The sequence below is a fragment of the Cydia strobilella genome, chromosome 26 (genome assembly GCF_947568885.1).
Source record: "Cydia strobilella chromosome 26, ilCydStro3.1, whole genome shotgun sequence".
Lineage (NCBI taxonomy): Eukaryota > Metazoa > Arthropoda > Insecta > Lepidoptera > Tortricidae > Cydia > Cydia strobilella.
In genome coordinates, this window is record NC_086066.1 from 4,614,606 (window position 1) to 4,637,821 (window position 23,216).

At 40.5% G+C, this 23,216-nt stretch overlaps 1 protein-coding gene across 1 annotated transcript; it reads left to right on the forward strand.

Annotated features, from left to right (window-relative positions):
- The first annotated feature begins 1,045 nt into the window (after window positions 1-1,045).
- On the forward strand, window positions 1,046-22,386 carry LOC134753050 (zinc finger protein 555-like). The gene is made up of 25 exons (XM_063688812.1): window positions 1,046-1,365; window positions 1,929-2,048; window positions 3,383-3,533; window positions 3,753-3,946; window positions 8,009-8,113; window positions 8,824-8,946; window positions 10,257-10,462; window positions 11,529-11,639; window positions 13,383-13,487; window positions 14,234-14,326; window positions 16,570-16,689; window positions 17,014-17,125; window positions 17,822-17,935; window positions 19,201-19,350; window positions 19,401-19,475; window positions 19,526-19,600; window positions 19,651-19,725; window positions 19,776-19,850; window positions 19,901-19,975; window positions 20,026-20,100; window positions 20,151-20,225; window positions 20,381-20,455; window positions 20,506-20,588; window positions 20,717-20,810; window positions 21,249-22,386. Exons 1-25 carry the CDS (start codon window positions 1,234-1,236, stop codon window positions 21,375-21,377), a joined length of 2,742 nt encoding a protein of 913 aa, XP_063544882.1. The 5' UTR covers window positions 1,046-1,233; the 3' UTR covers window positions 21,378-22,386.
- The last annotated feature ends 830 nt before the right edge of the window (window positions 22,387-23,216 follow it).

The window sequence follows — 23,216 nt, forward strand, 5'->3', positions numbered from 1 at the left end:
CCTCTGGAGTTGCAGGCGTACATAGGCTACGGAGACTGCTTAACATCAGGCGAGCCGTATGCTTGTTTGCCACCGACGTAGTATAAAAAAAATTATAATACTCACTAGCTAGTAACTCTACCCATTTATAGTTTGTCAAAAGCCTGTCTCATTTCAAACATAGATAGAGAGAATCATACTATCTTTGTCTTACACTAGTACTAGCACCCAAAATAAAAGGATGAGTATAGTTTTTTTGTTTTTATTTACTGACAATTTGGTTTGATCAACTATATTTTTAAAAATTCAAAATGGGCGCTTTGGTTATGTGGTTTTGGTAGCACTGTCCAATATGTTGCCATTGCTCAAAGAGAAAAATCCTCAAGTAGGTCCAAAAAAAATTCTTTGTTGTTGTTGTTCTCCTCACGTGTGAAAGTCAGCACCGACATTGGCAAATTCACCCTGTGCAAAATAGCAGGGAGTAAAAGCCGGAACGCAAAAAAAAATTGTTAAAAATTTATTTAAAACAAAAATCTAGTCAAAAGTCCGTTTGCCGACGGTAACAGCCGTAACGGGACTAGTTTTTTTAATGATGTTTAGGCAGGCGTTTTGTCAAAGGACTGTCTCATTTCAAACATAGACAGAGAGAATCATACTACCTTTGTCTTACACTAGTACTAGCACCCAAAAGAAAGGATGAGTATAGTTTTTCTTATAATTATTTACTGCCAATTTGGTTTAACCAACTACATAAAGCCGTACCTTTCTATCAAATTCGAACTTCGAACTACGAAATAATTTATATTATAAACAGTTTATTTTGACGACATTTTATTTTAAGACCTAAAAACAATAAAAAAAAAATCTATGAATATATTCACGAAACTTAGTCTGTCAAACAACTTTGTCAGTTGGAAAAGGCGCGAAATCAAATTTTTTATGGGACGATAACCCTATTGATATTACAATACTATTCGCCCTTCACGACTACATTTTTTAAATTTGCCGCTTTTTTACTGACGGAAATGGCTTGATAGGCTATAATAAATACATTTTTGCACACAATTTCGGGATATAGTTTTATGATGGTCATACCGTCATACTATTTCCAGTAATGCCAACTGCTGATGCCGAGTTGTCAAAAAAGGCAAAATGGCCGAAAGAAAGGAATAAAGACTCCTTCGATTTATAAAGTTATTTTATTCATATTATAATTTACATTGGGCGATACAGTTAAATAAAGTAGCGTCCAAAATGAGGGAAATAAATATTAATATAGAAGGATACAATGTGAACGGCATATGTGTCGGTTGTTTGAACTATAATCGTAAAATGTTTTATTGTAATCAAATAAAAGAGTGCTTTAAATTACTTGCAGATATCGATGTAAGAAGTGTTTTTTAATTATTTTGATGCTGAAATTAAAATATTTACCTAAAAGCTACGTGCTTACAAGTTTGTAGCAATGATTTAAGTTATGTTTTTATAGTTTGCAATGTAAACAAAGCGAAGAACAGAAATCCTAGGATCGGCCATCTTATAAATTTATTGTTGCTTGTTGCGTAGCTAAAACTTTAATGATTCACTTCATACGCACATTTATGTTATTTCCATAGTGAACGCAGTAGTAGTAAGTAAATTGTGAATATAAAGATGCCAAACAGTTCCTGAAAAATATATTTTATAATAAATATTATTAAGTATAAATTTATTTCATATAGGTTTTGACCTTGTGTCTTGCCAACTAATTAAGATTGTTGAAAAAGGGGCTAGTCTCTTTCTATCCATAACAGAAAACCATTCTGAATAATTCTGTGGCTACCTCTTAACCCTCAACTGTAGCTTTCTTTAAAATAGGTGCCTTAAAATTTTACTATATAAGAAAATATTCCCTGAAATCAAGATAAACAATCAATTTAAACATTTAATTGTATTACTAACATTTGCAGGTGCCCGATGGTCTCCAAGTCCAACTTTGTTGGGAGTGCCTTGCCGCTGTCCAAGCTTCACTTCGGTTCAGAAACCTCATTGTTGACTCCTACAATGTCCTCATTGATTACTCTCGGAAGGTAAAATTAATTTATGTTGTTTCATATTATTTTCTAATTCAACACTACCCAACACAGATATATTTTACTACTGGTACAGTCAAGGCAAAAATATCGATCCAGACGAATGGCTCAAAAATATGTGAACACGACTTTATTCCCTAAGGTGTAAGAGCATACACATATTTTTGGAACTGGGAATGTATACAATGAAAAGGAGATATTATATTTGTTAGGATGATAAGCTGTTGTATTTTTCTGCAACCAACTGAATGTTACATCCTTTATATGAATCAGTTGTAGTTTTATTATTATTTGTATCTCCTTCTGGATTTCACGGGCCTATAAATCCCGGTCTTTTGATAGGCTTGCGTGGGGATATAGATCCAACACGTAGAGGCCCCTTGGAGAGCTTTAATGTCATGTAGAATGCCTGCTGGAACCCGTTCACAGGTGCAACAATAGACACCCATGAACCGGTCGCAGCAGGCGTTGGGACTATTGTAGAAAAAGTGAACAGTATACCGGTTTATGGATTGGAGTTTGGCTGGTCAAAAGATTGGGCTATTGCTGAGAGGTCCGGACACCTGCCATAACAATGTCTGTACACGTTATCGAGGCAGGCGGTGACTCGCCGCTGACTAGATGGGCCCCTGAAACTGCCGTCGTGAAGACGACCAGGAGCAACACCGGTGTGAGCGGCTCAGGGGTGTCGAGAGGTGTGCGCCGCTTTCTACCCAGTGGCTGTTACCAGCCACTGTGCCAACTCGCGTCTTATGAATCTTTCACTTCCACCCCTGGAGCATAGAGCTCTTACGACTCCCCTCTGGACGGCCAATGAAGGCAAGCCAGAGCTGAGAGTCCTGCGGGTCCCCTTGGGGTCCACTCCGACCGACGAAGACTCGCCGGAGACGGAGACCCTGACCGACTCTCTGGAGCACTCGGGTCCGTGGGGTCGTCATGCCTGCGGGCTTATTATTATTATTATTATTTAATAAGCAGGCAGGCAGTTATGGCAACTGGCTATGGCAGTTGTTCCAAGCCCATACTACTCGGTTGCTCAGAAAGTGTTCTGTAATTTTTTTTATAATTTACACCAGCAATTGTACTTAAATAGTTTTTGGAGCTTAGAATTGTTCAATCCATGCCCTAAACACAAACCAATACTTATAACAAAAACTGATTCCTATGCTGGTACAGTCAAGTGTAAAATATGGGTGCATATAACTTACTCAAAAATATGTCCCATAGTTCCTTATTCGCTGACATAACAGCAATGGGACATGTTTTTGAGTAAGATGTGTGCACCCATTTGACTGTACATACAGCACTATCATTAAAACATCTTTTTACAGCACACATTCCTCAACGCTCCATCGGACCTGTCTGTTCATGCTCGGCAGAGGCTCAACATTACTAAGCCAGAGCTCTCCGAGCTGCAGGACCTGGTGCAGATAGAGGTGGATGTCAGCGTGATTAAAGAGGAAGCTAAGGAAGAACTTATTGGTGAGAATTATATAATAAATCCTCATGTTAGCACTTCCCTTTTGCAAAGCGCACTTTAGCATGGCCAAGCCGCGGGTTTAACTAACCAAGGCCATAGGAATCGCTGAAGCTTGTGAAGGCCCTCTGCACCTCTGGGGTGCCTTAGGGCAACAACATGTCTCAGAACTGTCAGAAGTACTTCAGATAACGATGCTAATATTAATTTAATTTGTATTACAGAGGAATCAGAACCAGTGAAACCTGAGACAGACTACTTCGACAACACCGACTTCCCCGACGCTGCAGAGCCGGGATCCTCAGAGGATGATGTACAGTTGTCCAAGCTGAAGAGGAAAAAGGACAGGAAGACCAAGAAAGTGAAGAAGAAGAGAGAGGAACGACAGAGGGCGCAGAAAGTAAAGATTAAGACTGATGTGAGTACTTGTTTTGATACCTACTACAATTTGTCCATTGTGAATAAGAATGATTTTCTTAAATTAATTGTACGGTTGCACTCAGGCACTCTATTTCTCAAAGTCAGCTGGAATAATTTGGATTTTAAGTCTGTCCGTCTGTCACCAGGCTGTTTCTCATGAACCATGATAGCTAGACAGTTGAAATTTTCACAGATGATGTATTTCAGTTGCCGCTATAACAACAAATACTAAAACCAGAATAAAATAAATATTTAAGTGTGGCTCCCATACGACAAACGTGATTTTTTTGCCGTTTTTTGCGTAATGGTACGGAACCTTTCGCGCGCGAGTCTGACTTGCACTTGGCCGGTTTTTTAAATGATACACAATAAACTATGTATACTATTATCCTCAAGTTAGTATCTGGTGATTAATATGATGCTGGGGAAGTTAAGAGAATTACCCAAATTAACATTTTCAATTTATTTCAAACTAGCGACCCGCCCCGGCTTCGCACGGGTGCAATGCTGATGTATTATACATATAAACCTTCCTCTTGAATCACTCTATCTATTAAAAAAAACCGCATCAAAATCCAGAGACGAGTAAATAATAAAGATTGTTTACCGCTTTCATGGAATTATTGTGACAAGTTCATCCATGAAGTCAAGTCACTTCATCAAGGAAGTTGAATAATTAAATGCTTTAAAGATCAGGTTATTTTAAATAATAGTACCTATATGTGTAATAATAGTTAATTTGAGAGTACTAACAACAACCGAACCGGTTGTGGTGTACGAAAGGGCAAAGATAGATATAATTTTGAATCGCAGGTCAATTATAAGGGAAAGATGCACGAAGGGGTTGAAGCAGCCCAGGCCTTCTCAGACTTTTTTTCAAGTGTTTTTCTTCCGTCTGAACCTCTCCTTGACCATGAAAACATTATCCGTAATGACTCAACATGTAACTCAAACTACATAAACGTAAATGAGATATCCCTTGCGGATCTAATAATTGGTATAGCTCATTTAAAACCTCAGAGCTCCCCTGGCCCTGATGGCATACCTGCATTTATTATCAAGGGGTGTAAGGAATGGCTAACTGGGCCACTACTTCATATTTTCAACTTGGTTCTTGGTTCTGGAGAGTACCCGAGTCAATGGAAGATTACACGAGTGCGTCCCATCCCAAAATCGAGTGAAACGTCAGAGGTCGAGAATTACCGCCCTATAGCCATTCTATCTTCAGTTGCAAAAGTGTTTGAGTCAATCATAAATAGACTTGTCGCTTCTCAAGTAAAACCTTACCTATGCGATTCTCAGCACGGCTTCAGGCCCAAGCGATCTGTTGAAACGAACCTATTAACTCTGGTTGACTCAGTCTCTGAACATTTAGATAAGGGAATACAAGTTGACGTGCTGTACTTCGACTTTAAGAAGGCCTTCGATCGCGTGGATAACGACATACTGTTGAGCAAGCTATGTAGCGTTGGCTTCTCGCCGAAGCTGCTCCGGTTGTTTGCCAGTTATCTGCGGGATCGACAGCAGTACGTGCAGCATGGATGCTTCGTATCGAAAGCCTACCACACACGTTCCGGAGTCAGTCAGGGTTCGATTTTAGGTCCGTTTCTATTTGGCTTAATGATAACTGACTTAGCTGCAGTCCCTAAGTATGCCAGATGTTTATTATATGCTGACGACCTAAAGCTCATTTATGGAGTGCAGCAATTGTCCGACTGTGTGTCTTTGCAGGAGGATATTGACCGCCTTCATCAGTGGAGCATTGACAACAAGCTCCTTTTTAACAAATCAAAGTGCTCCGTGATGACTTTCAGCCGTGCCAATAGTCCCTTATTCGCCCAATACCTGCTAGGTCCTGATCCCATAACTCGTGTCGAGTCTATACGTGACTTGGGTGTCATCCTCGACACGCAGCTCAACTTTCATGAGCACATGAAAGCGTTAGCCAATAATTGCTACCAGAGGTTAGGGTTTGTAGTTCGGAATGCGCGAGATTTTGATGACGTCAGGGCTATTAAATTAGTGTACACTGCGTTAGTACGGAGTAAACTTGAAGCTGCCTCGGTCGTTTGGAGCCCGCATGAAGACAAGTACGTCCTGCTTCTGGAAAAAATCCAAAAAGCCTTTCTGCGGTTCTTATATAAGAAGATTCACGGGTATTACCCATATTTGTACCCATCAAAGTTCCTGCTTGGCGTTTTGGGGTTTAATTCCTTAGAGGTAAGGCGTAACTACGGGCTCTTGACTACTGCATGTAATGTCTTACGGGGGAACTCGGACTGCCTTGAACTGGTTGCACAGCTCGTACGCCTGTTCGTACCATCTATAGCTAAGGCCCAAATTAATTTACGACCGCGAAGTCCTCACCTATTAGCTGTGCCTAAAACGCGCACTATGTCTCATGGCAAATCACCACTTGTCCGCGCTCTACAGTATATCAACGCGCTCCTCGCATCAGCACCGGAATGTGATTTATTTGCAAGTAGTTGGATGGATCTGTGTAAAGAATGTATGAAGTACTGTGAGGCGATGGATAAGCGTGAATCATCTGTTTTGTACTAGTTTTTTTTCTTACATTTGTTCTGTTGTCCTTTCTAGACTGTATCATGTACCTAGTTGTATAAATACTTTCTATTATAAATTTCTCAGTGTATTAGTTCGCTGTAATGCTGTGTAAATTTTTTGAATTAATAAAATAAAATAAATAAAAATAACTCCGTAATAGATGGATACAGTCTAAGGAGAAAACGTGCCTCGAAAATCAAGAAAATTTGATTTTCGATCAGATGGCGCCACTACTTTTGGCCTACTTTCGAATAGACGGCGTTGACGGTTTCGTTTGTTATTTAACAATTTTAACGCATATCAGTGAAAGAACATGGCTCAAAATAATATAAAAATAATTAATGCAAATAAAAAAAACATTTATCCATAAAATATAAATACGTTTTTTGATATTTTTAGTTTTAATCGTGTGTCGATAGATGGCAGTGAATTTACAGTACCGCTCTATCCTATTATGTCCTCTTTGGTCTTATTGAGAGTTGTGCTGAAAGATAGCATTTGGTGAAGTGGAACTGCTGATGATAATCATAACATTTATGACCTCGCGCGTGCATTTCACTCGTACTTGGGAGCAAGACGCACGGACGAATCATTTTTATGTCAAAATATAAGAATTGGCCCCTAGTAATTTGAACTGTTTTGTGAAGTCGATTTTTTTTTGTTACCTAACTATGGGAAGGGTAATGATTTTAGTAGTTTGTATGGGTAGCGTCAAAGATGCTAACTCGATTTTCGCGAACGGTGATGATGAATGATGTCAATTGATTCGTTGTTAGGGTTCCGTACCTCAAAAAACGGAACCCTTATAGGATCACTCGTGCGTCTGTCTGCCTGACTGTCCGTCTGTCACAGCCTATTTTCTCCGAAACTACTGGACCAATTAAGTTGAAATTTGGTACACATATGTAAGTGTGTGACCCAAAGATGGACATGTAACGTAAACAAATTAATTTTAAACACGGGGCCACTTTTGGGGGTAAATGAGGAAATTAAAAAATAAAGTTTGTCAAACTATATCGTGTTACATATCAAATGAAAGAGCTCATTGTGATAATCTCAATATATTTTTATTTTATAATTTTAAGATAAACAGTTTAGAAGTTATTCAAGAAAATAGGCAAAAAATGAACATTCCCCCCCTTTATCTCCGAAACTACTTGGTCAAAAATTGTGAAAAAAATACACAAAATGGATCTTTACCTATAGATCACCGGAAAACCTATTACAAATGTGCAGTCAAGCGTGAGTCGGACTTTTACTTAGTTTTTGATCCGACCCCTACGGGTTTTAAAGACATTTCACATAACAAATACATTGTTTAAAATGTGTGATGTACGGAACCCTTGGAACGCGAGTCCGACTCGCACTTGGCCGGTTTTACGATGAGAATTAGGACTTTGAAGACGAAAAAAAAAACGAAAAAACTTTTCAGGTTAAAATTCTCTAAACATTTTGTTTGTTCAAAATTATGTGTCATCTGTTCCTTTATCTACAGGAAATAAAAACGGAGAAAGACCAGCAACGCAGCCTCCGCAAGCTGAAGAATTTGCCGACTGATCTAGTGGAGTTGTACACCATGACTGAGGAAGAAATGTGGGAGGTATGATTAAGTTGCAGAATTCATTTTTTATACATAACATAGGTTCAGCCTATTTTAATATGATACCTATTGTTAATTTGATATTTACCAGTTGCTTTTCGGTTAAGGAAAACATCGTGAGGAAACAGGACTAATCCCAATAAGGCCTAGTTTCCCCTCTGGGTTGGAAGGTCAGATGGCAGTCGCTTTCGTAAAAAATAGTGCCTACGTCGATTCTTGGGATTAGTTGTCAAGCGGGCTCTCATGAGCCGTGGCAAAATGCCGGAATAACGCGAGGAAGAAGACCTAATGTTAATTGGTGGATTGTCAAACATCAACTTTTGACAACCAAAGTTCTGACATTTTGCTCTTGTGGTTCTCAGATAGGTGTTATGGAACTCAATGCCGCAGTATTACCACAAAATAAATAATAGTACTACCGTACAGAAAGGAATCTTCCTACGAAACCGAAGTTTGACAGCGGTTCAGGGACGAATCATGCCGTCACTTTCTAATATATGGCATTATTCCTTTCAGCTATTTAGGGTTGTCAAAATTCAAGTCATTATCTTATCTGTGGTTGTGCACGCAAAGGGACGTCAAGTCGTGCCAACCCTAATAATTGCTCGGAGAAATGCTGAGCCGAGTTTGCCCGAAACGAGGAGTTTCTCACCCCTGGTCCTGGTATTATGGACTATTGCATAGAAACCAAGTCCCCAGTTTGTTTTCAGGTGAGGGCGGAAGACGTGAGTAGCGCAGAGTTCTGCGCCCTCAAATACAAGTGTTCGGACTGCGTCATCGGGTTCAACTCGGAGAGGCTCATGCAGGACCACATGCAGGGGAAACATGTGCCGGTAAGATACTATGTTTTATGTCCCACAAAAGCAGGATCATTGTGTAGTAAATTGAGCAAGTGAACTGTATTCTTATATAGTATTGTGTGGCGTCTAACGTCGCATAAGGGGTAGATTAATGTAGGAAAAGGAAGAGAATCAAAGTGAGGATACATCCTGACGAGGATCTAGCCATACGTGCGCTAGCTCCGTCACGCGCCGGTAAGGTATTTTTTTACATGTAAATGCGACCAGCTGACGGTCTTTCCACCGCGATACAACCAGGCTTTTTTTTAAATTTACAATAGCATGTAAACTATCATCTAACAAAGTTTAAATCTGTGAATGTGGCTGCCGTTTCTCAACCCACCTACGGAGCGGCAGCTGACCTGCCCGTTAGCACTTTACGAGTCATCGCCCGGAATGCGATGACTGACGAAATTTGCGCCTGGCCCGCAGTCTATATTTACAATGTCTTTGTGTGAACTTGATAACCCTTCGCGTGGCAAATTTTTCATCGGCTCGTTATTAAGTTGTCATTTATTATCGTCTTAACCTTTTCGACGCCGTGTCAAACACAAAAGCTGTCACTCGGACGCCACGTCACCGAAGTGTCAAAACTGAAATTGAACTTTATGCACATGCACGTAGGTCTATGTTGCTCTGTGATCTGTTACCAATGAATCCGTCTTTGGCGTTGGACCTGCGGTGCCGATATATCCGTCATTGGCGTCCAAAAGTTTAAGCTACCCTTTCTGTATCTGTTATTTTCCAGTAATATGTGTAGGCTGTTGTAGTAGAAACTGTAGTATTTTTTTTATAAAATCATTACCTGTGGGTAAGCTTTACACAGAGATCCTATAACACCTTAAGGGTGCAGTACAACAACATCCTCAGGATGCTGCTGAAGCTGCCGAAGCACTGCAGTGCATCAGTGCGGGCGGATGACTTTTTCGCTATTAGGCGGAAAAGAATTGCCTCGATGCTAAGGCGGGTGCGCGGCAGCAGCAACAGTATGCTGAGGGTGTCAGCGGAGCGCCTGGACTGCCCGCTAACCAAGTACTGGGTGGAGGTTGTCATTGGCAGGGCCAGGTAGTGAATAAAAATATCTACTGCTTGCCCCTGTCAGTGGAACACTTATTTTTATTTTATTTTTTAAATTATTTGGTTTTTTTTTTTTGCTTTTATCTTTATTTATAATTAACATGTAACACTATGTTAGCCTTTTAAGTTTGTACTACAACTAACATTTTTTATGGACACAATGTCTGTAATAAACAATTTTTTTTTTTTTTTTAATTTTTAATTACATGTGGTCGCTTTCGTTGCAGAAAAGTCCGTCCTGCCACCAGTGCGACGTGTGTCGCGCCTACTTCCTGACGCGCGACAACGTGTCGTCGCACCGCGCGCTGCACGTGTCCGCGTACCGCTGCTGCGCGTGCGGCGCGCGCACGGCGCTCAAGCGCCGCATGTTGGCGCACGCGCGCACGCACCGCGAGCACGCCGTCACGTGCCACACGTGTGGGGAGCAGTTTAGGTACAGCCGGCAATACTATTCGCTTAGCACCTTTGCATTAGGGTTCGAAAGGATAATTATCAATTTAAATTAAAAATGTTTTATTTGCAAATATAGGTAGTACATACAGTGATGGTAATCTTACAATAAGTGGTATCTCTATATTTGACCAACAGGCATGCAAAATACAGTTAGTCTTAAGTCTAAATTAAAATATTGTGTAATAAAAATATGAACAGAAATCAATATTAAAAAATTAATGACGACTTTTATAATATTAAATACCCGGATGTTGAAAAAATTAAATTTATAGTTGATAGTTATCTTGATAATTATTGTGATTTTTATGCCTGATAATTGTCGATTTGATAATAACCTAAAATTTACGAAGATTCTAAGACGAGATTTTAAAATTTACTAAAGAATTCAAAGAAAATAAATATAGCACCATCCATACCTGGGATCCATATCTCATCCATATCTGATAATTATCGCGATAATTATCAAAGACCATAATTATCTGTTTAATTTCGAACCCCGCTTTGCATACAAACTTCTATGAAGGGAGCTCATTATCTCTGCTGCAGACTGTACATTACCGGTCCAACGTTTAAGGTCACCCCTTGTTTTCGGTACAAATGAGTACTTTAGCGCGAAATTTTTTTGCAGTTCCAACTCCTACTCCAAAATAAATTTGTATCCAACTGATCCGTTTTTGTTTCCAGAGATTTTTTTTAAATCTTTATTTAGGGAAAAAAGGCCTTCGTCGCTGAGCGATGATGCCGGCCTTTCCAGAGATTTGTTTGATTAGTCAGACATAAGTAATTTACGTACATTTCGATATTTCATACATTCCGGCTGATGTGATGCTGCTGATTTCTATGGGACAATATTTTTTCGCGATTTCGGCATTGGTCCCTTAATAAAATTTATTCAGTATGACCTATGAAGTCACTACGCAGGGTATGGCTGGTGGTTAAAATTTCACCCTGTATTTTAATAGGCGTGGCGCTCAATGGGTTAAGTAACGCCCTCTGTACTCTGCTTTGCAAAACTTACTAAACATAAATTTTATTTACCTTTACAGTACAAAATCGAAGTTATCCTATCACCGAGGAGTGTGTAACCAGGCGAGACCACAGTGTGACTGCTGTGGAAAAGTGTTTGCCAACAAGATGACCCTCAAGTACCATCTCAAGTGAGTCCTACACTAGTAAAACTATAAGCGGTCTTCAAATCGAAGTTATCCTACCACCGAGGAGTGTGTAACCAGGCGAGACCACACTGACTGCTGCGGAAAAGTATTCGCTAACAAGATGACCCTCAAATACCATCTCAAGTGAGTCCTACACTAGTAAAACTATGAGCGGTCTTCAAATGGAAGTTATCCTACCACCGAGGAGTGTGTAACCAGGCGAGACCACAGTGTGACTACCGCGGAAAAGTGTTCACCAACAAGATGACCCTTAAATACCATCTCAAGTGAGTCCTACACTAGTAAAACTATAAGCGGTCTTCAAATCGAAGTTATCCTACCACCGAGGAGTGTGTAACCAGGCGAGACCACAGTGTGACTGCTGTGGAAAAGTGTTCGCCAACAAGATGACCCTCAAATACCATCTCAAGTGAGTCCTACACTAGTAAAACTATAAGCGGTCTTCAAATCGAAGTTATCCTACCACCGAGGAGTGTGTAACCAGGCGAGACCACAGTGCGACTGCTGCGGAAAAGTGTTCACCAACAAGATGACCCTCAAATACCATCTCAAGTGAGTCCTACACTAGTAAAACTATAAGCGGTCTTCAAATCGAAGTTATCCTACCACCGAGGAGTGTGTAACCAAGCGAGACCACAGTGTGACTGTTGCGGAAAAGTGTTTGCCAACAAGATGACCCTCAAATACCATCTCAAGTGAGTCCTACACTAGTAAAACTATAAGCGGTCTTCAAATCGAAGTTATCCTATCACCGAGGAGTGTGTAACCAAGCGAGACCAGTGTGACTGCTGCGGCAAAGTCTGACCTCAAGTGAGTTGAGACACAACACCCCCGATGTTCGCCCCGGCGCCTACCAACAACTACCAAACTTGTCTTCTTGGTAGACACTGGGGCGAACATCTCCGTCCTACCAAGAACACCCGGCACGAAGGCGCAACCGACCGTTTCACCGAGTCGACGCCGTAAAGAAGCCGCTACAGGCTGTTATCACACTGCGAGCGGGACAGCGATAAATGGTCAGGTCACAACCAAAAATCACTAATTACTGTAACAAGTTAAGAGCGATAGTGAACCGTGATAGCACCAAAATAAGATTAATTTTTGTTTACATTTTTTTTCATTGCAATTAATGAGTTTTGGTTGTCACCAGACGATATATGTGCATAGTGTTGTCTCGCTCACACACGAACGGCGTACGGATGTGAAGGCCGCTAGACAATAAGTATAAGTAATATTAGTTGTAGCAAAGATAGATATAACTCCGTAATAGATGGATACAGTCTAAGGAAAAAACGTGCCTCGAAAATCAAGAAAATTTGATTCTCGAACAGATGGCGGGGCGAGGTCATTCTAGTCGAGGCGGTGCGTGGCCGTTCTGTATGATAATATCCTCTATTACTTATTCTGTGGCGGAACTACGTTTGTATGGAGAACCAAGCTTGCTGGAGACCCTTAACTTCAGACCGGGGTCTTTGCTGTTTTTGAAGCGCAAAAACATGTTTGACTTAATGTTTTCTTGATAGCGGACAGGGTAGACTGTCCCTACTTGTCGCACTGTGAGGGATTGCATTCCCCCATCTGCATGGTATTATTTTAAATCTAAGTTCGTTGTACATACTAACCCCTTAGTTTGTAAGTTCTACTAATAAAAATATGTGTCCATGTGTTACACGAAATAAAAATATTCATTCAATCATTCATTAATTGTTTGTGAACATTTTCTAGGATCCTGCCTCAAAATAAAGAAGATAAACCTAAAGAGAAGCTGTACATAACGTGCAAGGGCTGTGATAAAGTCTTCCACTCCAAGAAAAGCTATCGAGCGCATGTGTAAGTATCATCATCGACATTTCAAACACTTTCGTATTAAGGGGTCATTTTTAGGGTTCCGTACACAATGGGTAAAAACGGGAAACTAAGACTCTGCCGTCTGTCTGTCACCAGGCTGTATCTCATCAACCGTGATAGCTAGACAGTTGAAATTTTCACAGATGATGTATTTCTGTTGCCGCTATAACAACAAATACTAAAAAGTACGGAACCCTCGGTGGGCGAGTCCGACTCGCACTTGTCCGGTTTTTCTTATTAGGCTAGTTACTTATCATCACGCCCTCGTAAAAGAAAGCAAGCTAATAGGGAATATTACGCGAAACTCTGCGCAGAGGGCGCCACTACCACAATCCTATCGCGAAACAAGAAAATCAAAATTTCATTATCACTCTTGCATATTCGAGCGATAAAGAGGCACTTAGCGAAATTTCGGATTCGTGTTTCCCGGTAGGTCCTCTGTAAACAAACCGCCTTGATGCATCAATGTCATATTTTATTATCTCCGAAAATTTTGTCAAAAAATTGTAAAAGGCACAGTATGTATAAGTTACTATATGGTTTACTAAACGGGCTAGTGATGCACTCTGGTGGCAGAACATTCCTCAACCCACCAACGGAGCGACAGCTGACGTTCACGAGAGTTCATCATACATAGCCGTTAACCACTATACAAGTTTTCGCCCGGGAGGCGATTGGTCATCGAAATCTGTTCCTGGCCCGCGGTCTATATGTCTGTCTGTTTTCAGCGTGATACACGACGGCCTGACTTACCCGTGTCCCATTTGCGGAAAACTGTTCCAGTGGAAACGGAATCTGGCGCGCCACACAAGGAACCATAGGTAAACTCTGATTTGTAATTAGATTCCATAAAACTAACCTCACTTTTTCTCTTTTCCGTATGTTTTAAGAAACTAAACAAAGCTAAAATGATACATCTATATTTATTTTAAATGCTAGAGTATGTAAAAGGGAAATTTGAGTTTACTTCTTTACATATTTTCCATTATTACGAAAGAAAAAGTATCTGAGTGAGGTTAGTTTTTTGGAATCTAATTACAAATCAGAGTATAATTGACAGAGCGCTAGCGAAGGTATCCGTTTTAGCTTGGGCAAAAATGCTTTCGTATGACCGGATGTTCTTCTCTGCCGGTCGCACTTGTTTCTTTAAATCGTACCAAGGAATCGTATCAAAATAGTCTCAAATTAAGCTCGATAGGCTTGGCCAAATTATATTTGCTAAACGATGTTGAAAGCATCATAAAGTCCCTAAAATAAAATAAATGTAAAACCTTTTATCAGATATGGCGTAAAAATACCGTCAGACCATACCCTAAGAACATATACACGGTGTTACTTGAGCCACTGAAAACCTGAGACACCCCAACAGATTTTTTTTTATTTTGAACTCATCTTGAATATTTATTCTTTAATCCGATACATATTTAAAAAAAATATTTGTTGTTTACTTTTCTTAACAATTCTATTCGACTGGTAATTCTACACAAGATACTTTCGTTTGAGTGACGTCAAACAATTGCTAGTTACCATCGTAAACACTGTTTACTGACCGCATACCTTACTGCAACGAGATAAGGTTTACCAATGGCCAGTTAAGGGTGTTGCTCATTGACAAATAACGTGTCAAATGCTAGTTATTGATATTGTCGCATTACAAACTTGTAGACTTGGCATGTAAAAATAAAAAATACCCCCATTAAAATATAGCGCAATCGATTCTCCTATCGATTCTGAACAAACTGTTTTTAGGTTTTCAGTGGGTCATGAAACACCGTGTCTAGTAATCCAAAAATAATACACATGTAAACAGTTAGACCAGGTTTTATCTGTACCCATAATTAGCCTCATGCATGAAGTTTATATTTGAACGAAATATGTTTTATTCGGATGTTTGTTACCGTTATATCATGTTACAAAAATGCATTTCCGTTTTTAAATTACCATTTAATTACTTAAAATTATAAATAAAAAGTACAAAAATTTGCCCGCGAAAAGCTAGTGAGCGAAACGCTCGAAACGCCACGTGACGTCACGCGTTCGACAGATTAGTGTCATTAGTAGCAAACGTCAGTTGGGCCGCCCAACGTGTGACGTCATCACGCTCTGTCGAATTCGCGCCAAAAATTATGAGCGTTTCAAATTTTCAACATTTTAAATATTTTTTAATAAAATAATGTTAAGGTTTACAAAAGTATTTTTATCATTTCCGGTGTTCCAACGATATAAATTATGAATCCAAAAATAAAAATAAATTAATGCATGGAGCTAATTAAGGATACTGTCTTTATTGTTATTTCCCTTATTTATTTATTTTTTCCCTTATATTTTTCCCTTATTTATTTTTTACATTGTGTTCACTAGTCCATCTACTGGGCCTTACTGAAAATCAGCGTCGCGGAGTGTGCCATGTTGGCTCACACCGTGACACCAAGCCGAGTAAGGACCATTTAGCGCAACCTCATTCTGTTTAATTATTTCTAGTTTTAGTCTTATGTTATGTTGTGCTAATTAATGCGTTTTCTTTCTTCTTTCTTTCTTTCATTCTATTGTCAACCGAGCGAAGCAAGGTATCTCGGTCAACTTGCAAGATTCACATATTCTCCTTTTGTTATCTAGGATATAAAAACACTGCTTACGTGTGCTCGTTTTGTTGTGGTGTGATTTTATCGCGACCTTCGGATCAAAGTGCAACTTTGTGTTCTTAATCAAAATTCAAAATGTTTATTGCACACATTATACATGTTTAAATGTTTATTTTATCTGACTTTAGATTTCCTATAAATGGTCTAATGAATATACTATAATTTGGTATCTAGGATATAAAAACACTGCTTACGTGTGCTCGTTTTATTGTGGTGTTTCAAAAATAATATGAGACATAACATTTTTCGATTTAAGGAATTGTTAGCGTGATTTTTTCGTGTCCTTCGGATCAAAGTGCAACTTTGTGTTCTTAATCAAAATTCAAAATGTTTATTGCACACATTATACATGTTTAAATGTTTATTTTACCTGATTTTAGATCTCCTATAAATGGTCTAATGAATGTACTATAATGTATCAGAGACCGCGACGCAGGGGCCACGCACGAATGTCGCGACTGCGGCAAAACGTTCAGCTCTCGAGACTGCTACAACAATCACATGAAACTGAGCAAGAGACATGTTCAAGAGGACGCTTATGTGTAAGTATTCTTAACTGTTTTAACCCCACGTGTGACGTGAGCAATTTGAAAATATTAGAACAAACTGAAATATATGTCATATATTAAAGAAAAAGTGACGAAGCCCTCCAGTGGTGAAGGCCGAATTCGAACCGGCGTCTTTAGCTATCGCGGCTAACACCATGAACCTCTAGGCCACTCCACCACGCCAAGTTGTAAATAGTAGAACAAATTTAATTGTTCTAATATTGGAAAGTTGTAAATAGTAGAACAAATTAAAATAAAAAAATATAACTTTAATTTGGTTTTGCTGCACGTATTATAAATATGATGTATATGTTGCAGGCACGAATGTTCATACTGCGGGAAGAAATTCGCAACGAAATGGTGCATGGTGGACCACATAGACTGGGACCATCTCAAACGGATCAAGTACCAGTGCAGCGTCTGTTTCAAAGTAAGTTAGAGGGCGAACTTCAGACTAGGAGGCCGAAGGCCGAAGGCCCGGAGCTTCACTCCGACTTCCAAGCGTGTCAACCCCCTGTAATTTAAAGCGAGGCCGAAGGCCCAGCTTCAGGAGTGCAGTGCTTCCATGGCCAGATGTCGAAGCGTCAAAGGTTGTGAAATGGGGAGGCCGAAGGCCCGAAGCGTCACCTGAGAGGCACGCTGGCGGGGAAGTTGGAACTTAAACACGACCCAATAGTAAGAGAGAGATATGAAACCCAGCAAAGCTCAAAGGCCCAGCCCCGCGTAGAGCCGAAGGCCCGGAGCTTCCCACGCGTTTTTGGCAGCACGCGAGGCCGAAGGCCCATTTCTTGCTAGCAAAAGTCAAACTGCATCTACTCTCCCCTTTGGAAAGTATACTTTTTCTTAACAAAAACAACAGCACCAACAACAACGACAACACAAAAAGAACAGCATTAACAATAAAACAACACCAAAAAAAACCATTCATAACCACCGCGAGGCCGGCGGGCCACGCGCACAAAGCAACATACTAGGCAAGGTTTCTATAGCTCCAATGATGTTTACTTGCCACCGATGTAAAAAGCAATGCTGTAGATTAGCAATTTAGGCAGTTAAATTATAAATTTCCCATTATATGTGTAAATATATCTAGATATGTTTCTAATATTATGAATGTATTTTACAGGCGTTCAAAACGGCGAAGATCATGGTGGCACACATGAATAATATTCACGAGGGCAAGAAAAACCGTGAGCCGGAGGGCGAACATCTGTGCGAGATCTGTGGCAAATCTTACAAGGTACCTTTTACCCGACTAGCAAAGATAGATATAACTCCGTAATAGATGGATACAGTCTAAGGAAAAAACGTGCCTCGAAAATCACGAAAATTTGATTCTCGTTCAGAGGGCGCTACTAGTTTTGGCCTACAGTCGTATAGATGGCGTTGACGGTTTCGTTTGTTATTTAACAATTTTAACGCATATCAGTGAAAGAACATGGGTCAAAATCATAAAAATTATTAATGCAAATAAAAAAAATCATTTATCTATATTTAAATACATTCTATCGTATTTTTATAAATCTTCATTTTTAGTTTTAAAGTGTGTCGACAGATGGCAGTGAATTTACTGGGGTTACAAAATTTACTATGACAGTACCGCTCTAGTATAAGTTACTCTATGCGACTAGTAAAGCAAAGGGTTATGATGTTAGCAGTATGGTCATTCAAAACGGCAAAGATCATTGTGGAACACATGAACAATATCCACACAAGAAGAACCGTGGGCCGGAGGGCGAATGCGAGATCTGTGGCAAGTCATACAAGGTTTGTCTGATTTTAACCCTTTGACCGCCAAAGACGTCATGTAACGCGCGCGGCTACAGCCTAATACCAACCTTAGTGCATTCAGACAAGGTTCAAGATAAGGCGCCGCACACTATAGGTGTTAAAGTTTTAAGTAATTTACAGTTCATTCGAGATCATGCTTGCGCCACGAACGTATACTACGGAAGACAAAAAACCGGACAAGTGAGAGTCGGACTCGCCCACCGAGGGTTCCGTACTTTTTAGTATTTGTTGTTATAGCGGCAACAGAAATACATCATCTGTGAAAATTTCAACTGTCTAGCTATCACGGTTGATGAGATACAGCCTGGTGACAGACAGACGGACAGAGGAGTCTTAGTAAAAGGGTCCTGTTTTTACCCTTTGAACCCTAAAAAGCGTGACCGAAAGAGAAGTCAAACTAGAAAATTGCATTTTGTTACGGAATTAATGACGTTATTTGACATTACACAGTTTTCTTTAAGACCGCATTTTCTTGTATCCTATAGATATAGGATGAAATAAGATCTTGGTGGTATGATTTAATTTTGTATATCCAAAAATAACCATTAATATTTAATTATCATCGTGAAAGAGAACTGTAAAACCTTCCTCCAGCGAATATGGTCTTGAAAAGTTTATATTTATTGGTGTGCATGGCATTTAAAAATTGTTGTGCCCATAGAACTGATATAGGCTGGTACCAAAATAAAGTTTTTTTTTAAATATTTTTTCCAGACGGTTAAGCGACTGAAAGGCCACGTATGGGCGATGCACACGAACCGATCCACAACAAAAAGCTTCAAATGCAAGCTCTGCCCCGCCACCTTCACCTGGCAGACCTCCATCTACAAGCACATCAAGATGATGCACGACAAGCGGCCCAAGGTATATATGTACTACATGTAGCACATCCATACACAAGCTTCACATGCAAGCTCTGCCCCGCCACCTTCACCTGGCAGACCTCCATCTACAAGCACATCAAGATGATGCATGACAAGCGGCCCAAGGTATATATGTACTACATGTAGCACATCCATACACAAGCTTCACATGCAAGCTCTGCCCCGCCACCTTCACCTGGCAGACCTCCATCTACAAGCACATCAAGATGATGCATGACAAGCGGCCCAAGGTATATTTGTACTACATGTAGCACATCCATACACAAGCTTCACATGCAAGCTCTGCCCCGCCACCTTCACCTGGCAGACCTCCATCTACAAGCACATCAAGATGATGCACGACAAGCGGCCCAAGGTATATATGTACTACATGTAGCACATCCATACACAAGCTTCACATGCAAGCTCTGCCCCGCCACCTTCACCTGGCAGACCTCCATCTACAAGCACATCAAGATGATGCACGACAAGCGGCCCAGGGTATATATGTACTACATGTAGCACATCCATACACAAGCTTCACATGCAAGCTCTGCCCCGCCACCTTCACCTGGCAGACCTCCATCTACAAGCACATCAAGATGATGCACGACAAGCGGCCCAAGGTATATATGTACTACATGTAGCACATTCATACACAAGCTTCACATGCAAGCTCTGCCCCGCCACCTTCACCTGGCAGACCTCCATCTACAAGCACATCAAGATGATGCACGACAAGCGGCCCAAGGTATATATGTACTACATGTAGCACATTCATACACAAGCTTCACATGCAAGCTCTGCCCCGCCACCTTCACCTGGCAGACCTCCATCTACAAGCACATCAAGATGATGCACGACAAGCGGCCCAAGGTATATATGTACTACATGTAGCACAAGCTTCACATGCAAGCTCTGCCCCGCCACCTTCACCTGGCAGACCTCCATCTACAAGCACATCAAGATGATGCACGACAAGCGGCCCAAGGTATATATGTACTACATGTAGCACAAGCTTCACATGCAAGCTCTGCCCCGCCACCTTCACCTGGCAGACCTCCATCTACAAGCACATCAAGATGATGCACGACAAGCGGCCCAAGGTATATATGTACTACATGTAGCACATCCATACACAAGCTTCACATGCAAGCTCTGCCCCGCCACCTTCACCTGGCAGACCTCCATCTACAAGCACATCAAGATGATGCACGACAAGCGGCCCAAGGTATATATGTACTACATGTAGCACAAGCTTCACATGCAAGCTCTGCCCCGCCACCTTCACCTGGCAGACCTCCATCTACAAGCACATCAAGATGATGCACGACAAGCGGCCCAAGGTATATATGTACTACATGTAGCACAAGCTTCACATGCAAGCTCTGCCCCGCCACCTTCACCTGGCAGACCTCCATCTACAAGCACATCAAGATGATGCATGACAAGCGGCCCAAGGTATATATGTACTACATGTAGCACATCCATACACAAGCTTCACATGCAAGCTCTGCCCCGCCACCTTCACCTGGCAGACCTCCGTCTACACGTCAAGATGATGGACCCTTTTGGTTGAAAATGGTACAAATATGGATCAGTGCTGGTCCTATTACTAAGACTCCGCTGTCTGTCCGTCTGTCACCAGGCTGTATCTCATGAACCATGACAGCTAGAGAGTTGAAATTTTTACAGATGATGTATTTCTGTTGCCGCTATAACAACAAATACTAAAAACAGAATAAAATAAATATTTAAGTGGGCCTCCCATACAACAAACGTGATTTTTTGCCGTTTTTATGCGTAATGGTACGGAACTCTTCGTGCGTGAGTCCGACTCGCACTTGGCCGGTTTTTTTATATACAATATTTTCCTAATTTACACCTTTGTTGTTACAGCAAATCCGTCCCCTGCCGGCCAAGAAACCAGAGTTTTCCGGCGCCGAGCTCATCGCGCGCGAGTACTTCCAGCAGCCCGCCGGCCTCGCGCACATACCCCTACACAACATAGTCCAGAACATCGTGTAACACGTAGTGTGTAGAATAGTGGGGTGTTTCTATGCGATTTTGTACTGCGTTTTGATTCTTCATTACCATCACCGCATTGGCCGTTTTATAAAAGCAAAGAGGATATAATATTATAGAGCGGTACTGTCATAGTAAATTTTGTAACCACAGTAAATTCACTGCCATCTATCGACACACTTTAAAACTAAAAATGAAGATTTATAAAAATACGATAAAATGTATTTAAATATGGATAATGATTTTTTTATTTGCATTAATTATTTTTACGATTTTGACCCATGTTCTTTCACTGATATGCGTTAAAATTGTTAAATAACAAACGAAACCGTCAACGCCCTCTATACGAGAGTAGGCCAAAGGTACTGGCGCCAACTGATCGAGAGTCAAATTTTCGTTATTTTCGAGGCACGTTTTTTCCTTAGACTATATCCATCTATTACGGAGTTATATCTATCTTTGATAAAAGCAAACAGGATCATTGTGACACGAATAGCAGTAGCTGAGTGCTACAAGATAACCGAATATGACTTCACCATTTATACACAGTTCGTCAATAATGTGGGAATGGTAATGAAGCGATTGGTGCGACTGAATAATCGCATAGAACTACTCAGTGGCTCTGTGAGCTGGACCTCGCGCGTCCCCATGGTTCCGCCATTTTGGAAAAATTCCTAATGTTGAATGGACAAAATAAATCTGTGTATTTATCACGAAATTTCATGAGAATCGGTTGAGAAATGCGACCTATAAAGGAGACATATCGTGTGCGGCGCGTCAACGTGACGTGACGTGCGGTTTTCTTGCCGAGATACAAGAAGGCTGACATTGGGATGTAGCCGCGCGCGTCACTTGACGTCTTTAGCGGTCAAAGGGTTGACTACAAAATTAACCAGTGCTCTAAAATTATAATATAAATGTAGAATATTTATTTTAAAGCTTTATTTTTTTACTCTACAGTAATAATGTTAGCTTTACTTTATACAGTATTTTATTGCCATAATAATGTACTTTAATGATTAATTATAGTTTTTATACAAATTAAAAGCAATACTGAAAAACAACTGTTTATTATTTGAAATTGTAATTAAATTGTAAATCCCCCGCCCCCATACTTAATATTTAGGTATGGGGTATATTTGAGTTCCACAACTTCAAAACGTATAATAAATGTGTCGTTTGCAAGCAAAAGGTACCACATTGTCGCTTGCGATAAGGACGCTGTGACAGGTTATTCGTATAGGGATACAAGCCATTTTCGCCCTTATCGTAAGCGACAATGTGATACCTTTTGCTTGAAAACGTCACAAATAAATCCAACTGTCAGATATTGATACCAAAATCGCAAAATCTGACAGTCGCAAAATTAACAAAGCATCAATATCATTTGATACAAAAGTTCATTAAAAGTAAAAATAATCCAGTGTTACCATCAAACGCTAAAATATTGCAAGCAAAATAACGATGCCACTCCGAAGAAGCAAAAATCACAGTGAATGAAAAATCAGCGGAAGTGGAAAAAAACTTATGACCTTCCAACGGCGTCATCAGATGAGCTCCAAGTTATACCTAAGTATGTTATTGCATTGTCATCAGAAATACGGAATACAAATTTCAACTGAATCAGATTCCAGGAGCCCGATTAAGATTTTAAGCTTGCTCCAGACTACGCGGCGCGATGCCGCGAACGTGAGTGTGGAGTCGATTTCGCTGATTAGTGAACTAGACTCCACACTCGCGTTCGTGGCTTCGCGCCGCGATTTGCGCACGAGTGTGGAGGGCCCTTAACATCTTGTTACGGCAGGGTTTCTTAAAGTGGGGTCCACGGACCCCTCAGGGGTC

Excerpts from the sequence above, each read along its gene's own strand:
- LOC134753050 (XM_063688812.1), top strand. The coding sequence starts at position 1,234 with ATGAGGGAAATAAATATTAATATAGAAGGATACAATGTGAACGGCATA. Across the intron at positions 14,327-16,569 it reads CGCCACACAAGGAACCATAG|AGACCGCGACGCAGGGGCCA; the intron begins GTAAACTCTGAT and ends ATAATGTATCAG. Across the intron at positions 17,126-17,821 it reads AGTGCAGCGTCTGTTTCAAA|GCGTTCAAAACGGCGAAGAT; the intron begins GTAAGTTAGAGG and ends TGTATTTTACAG.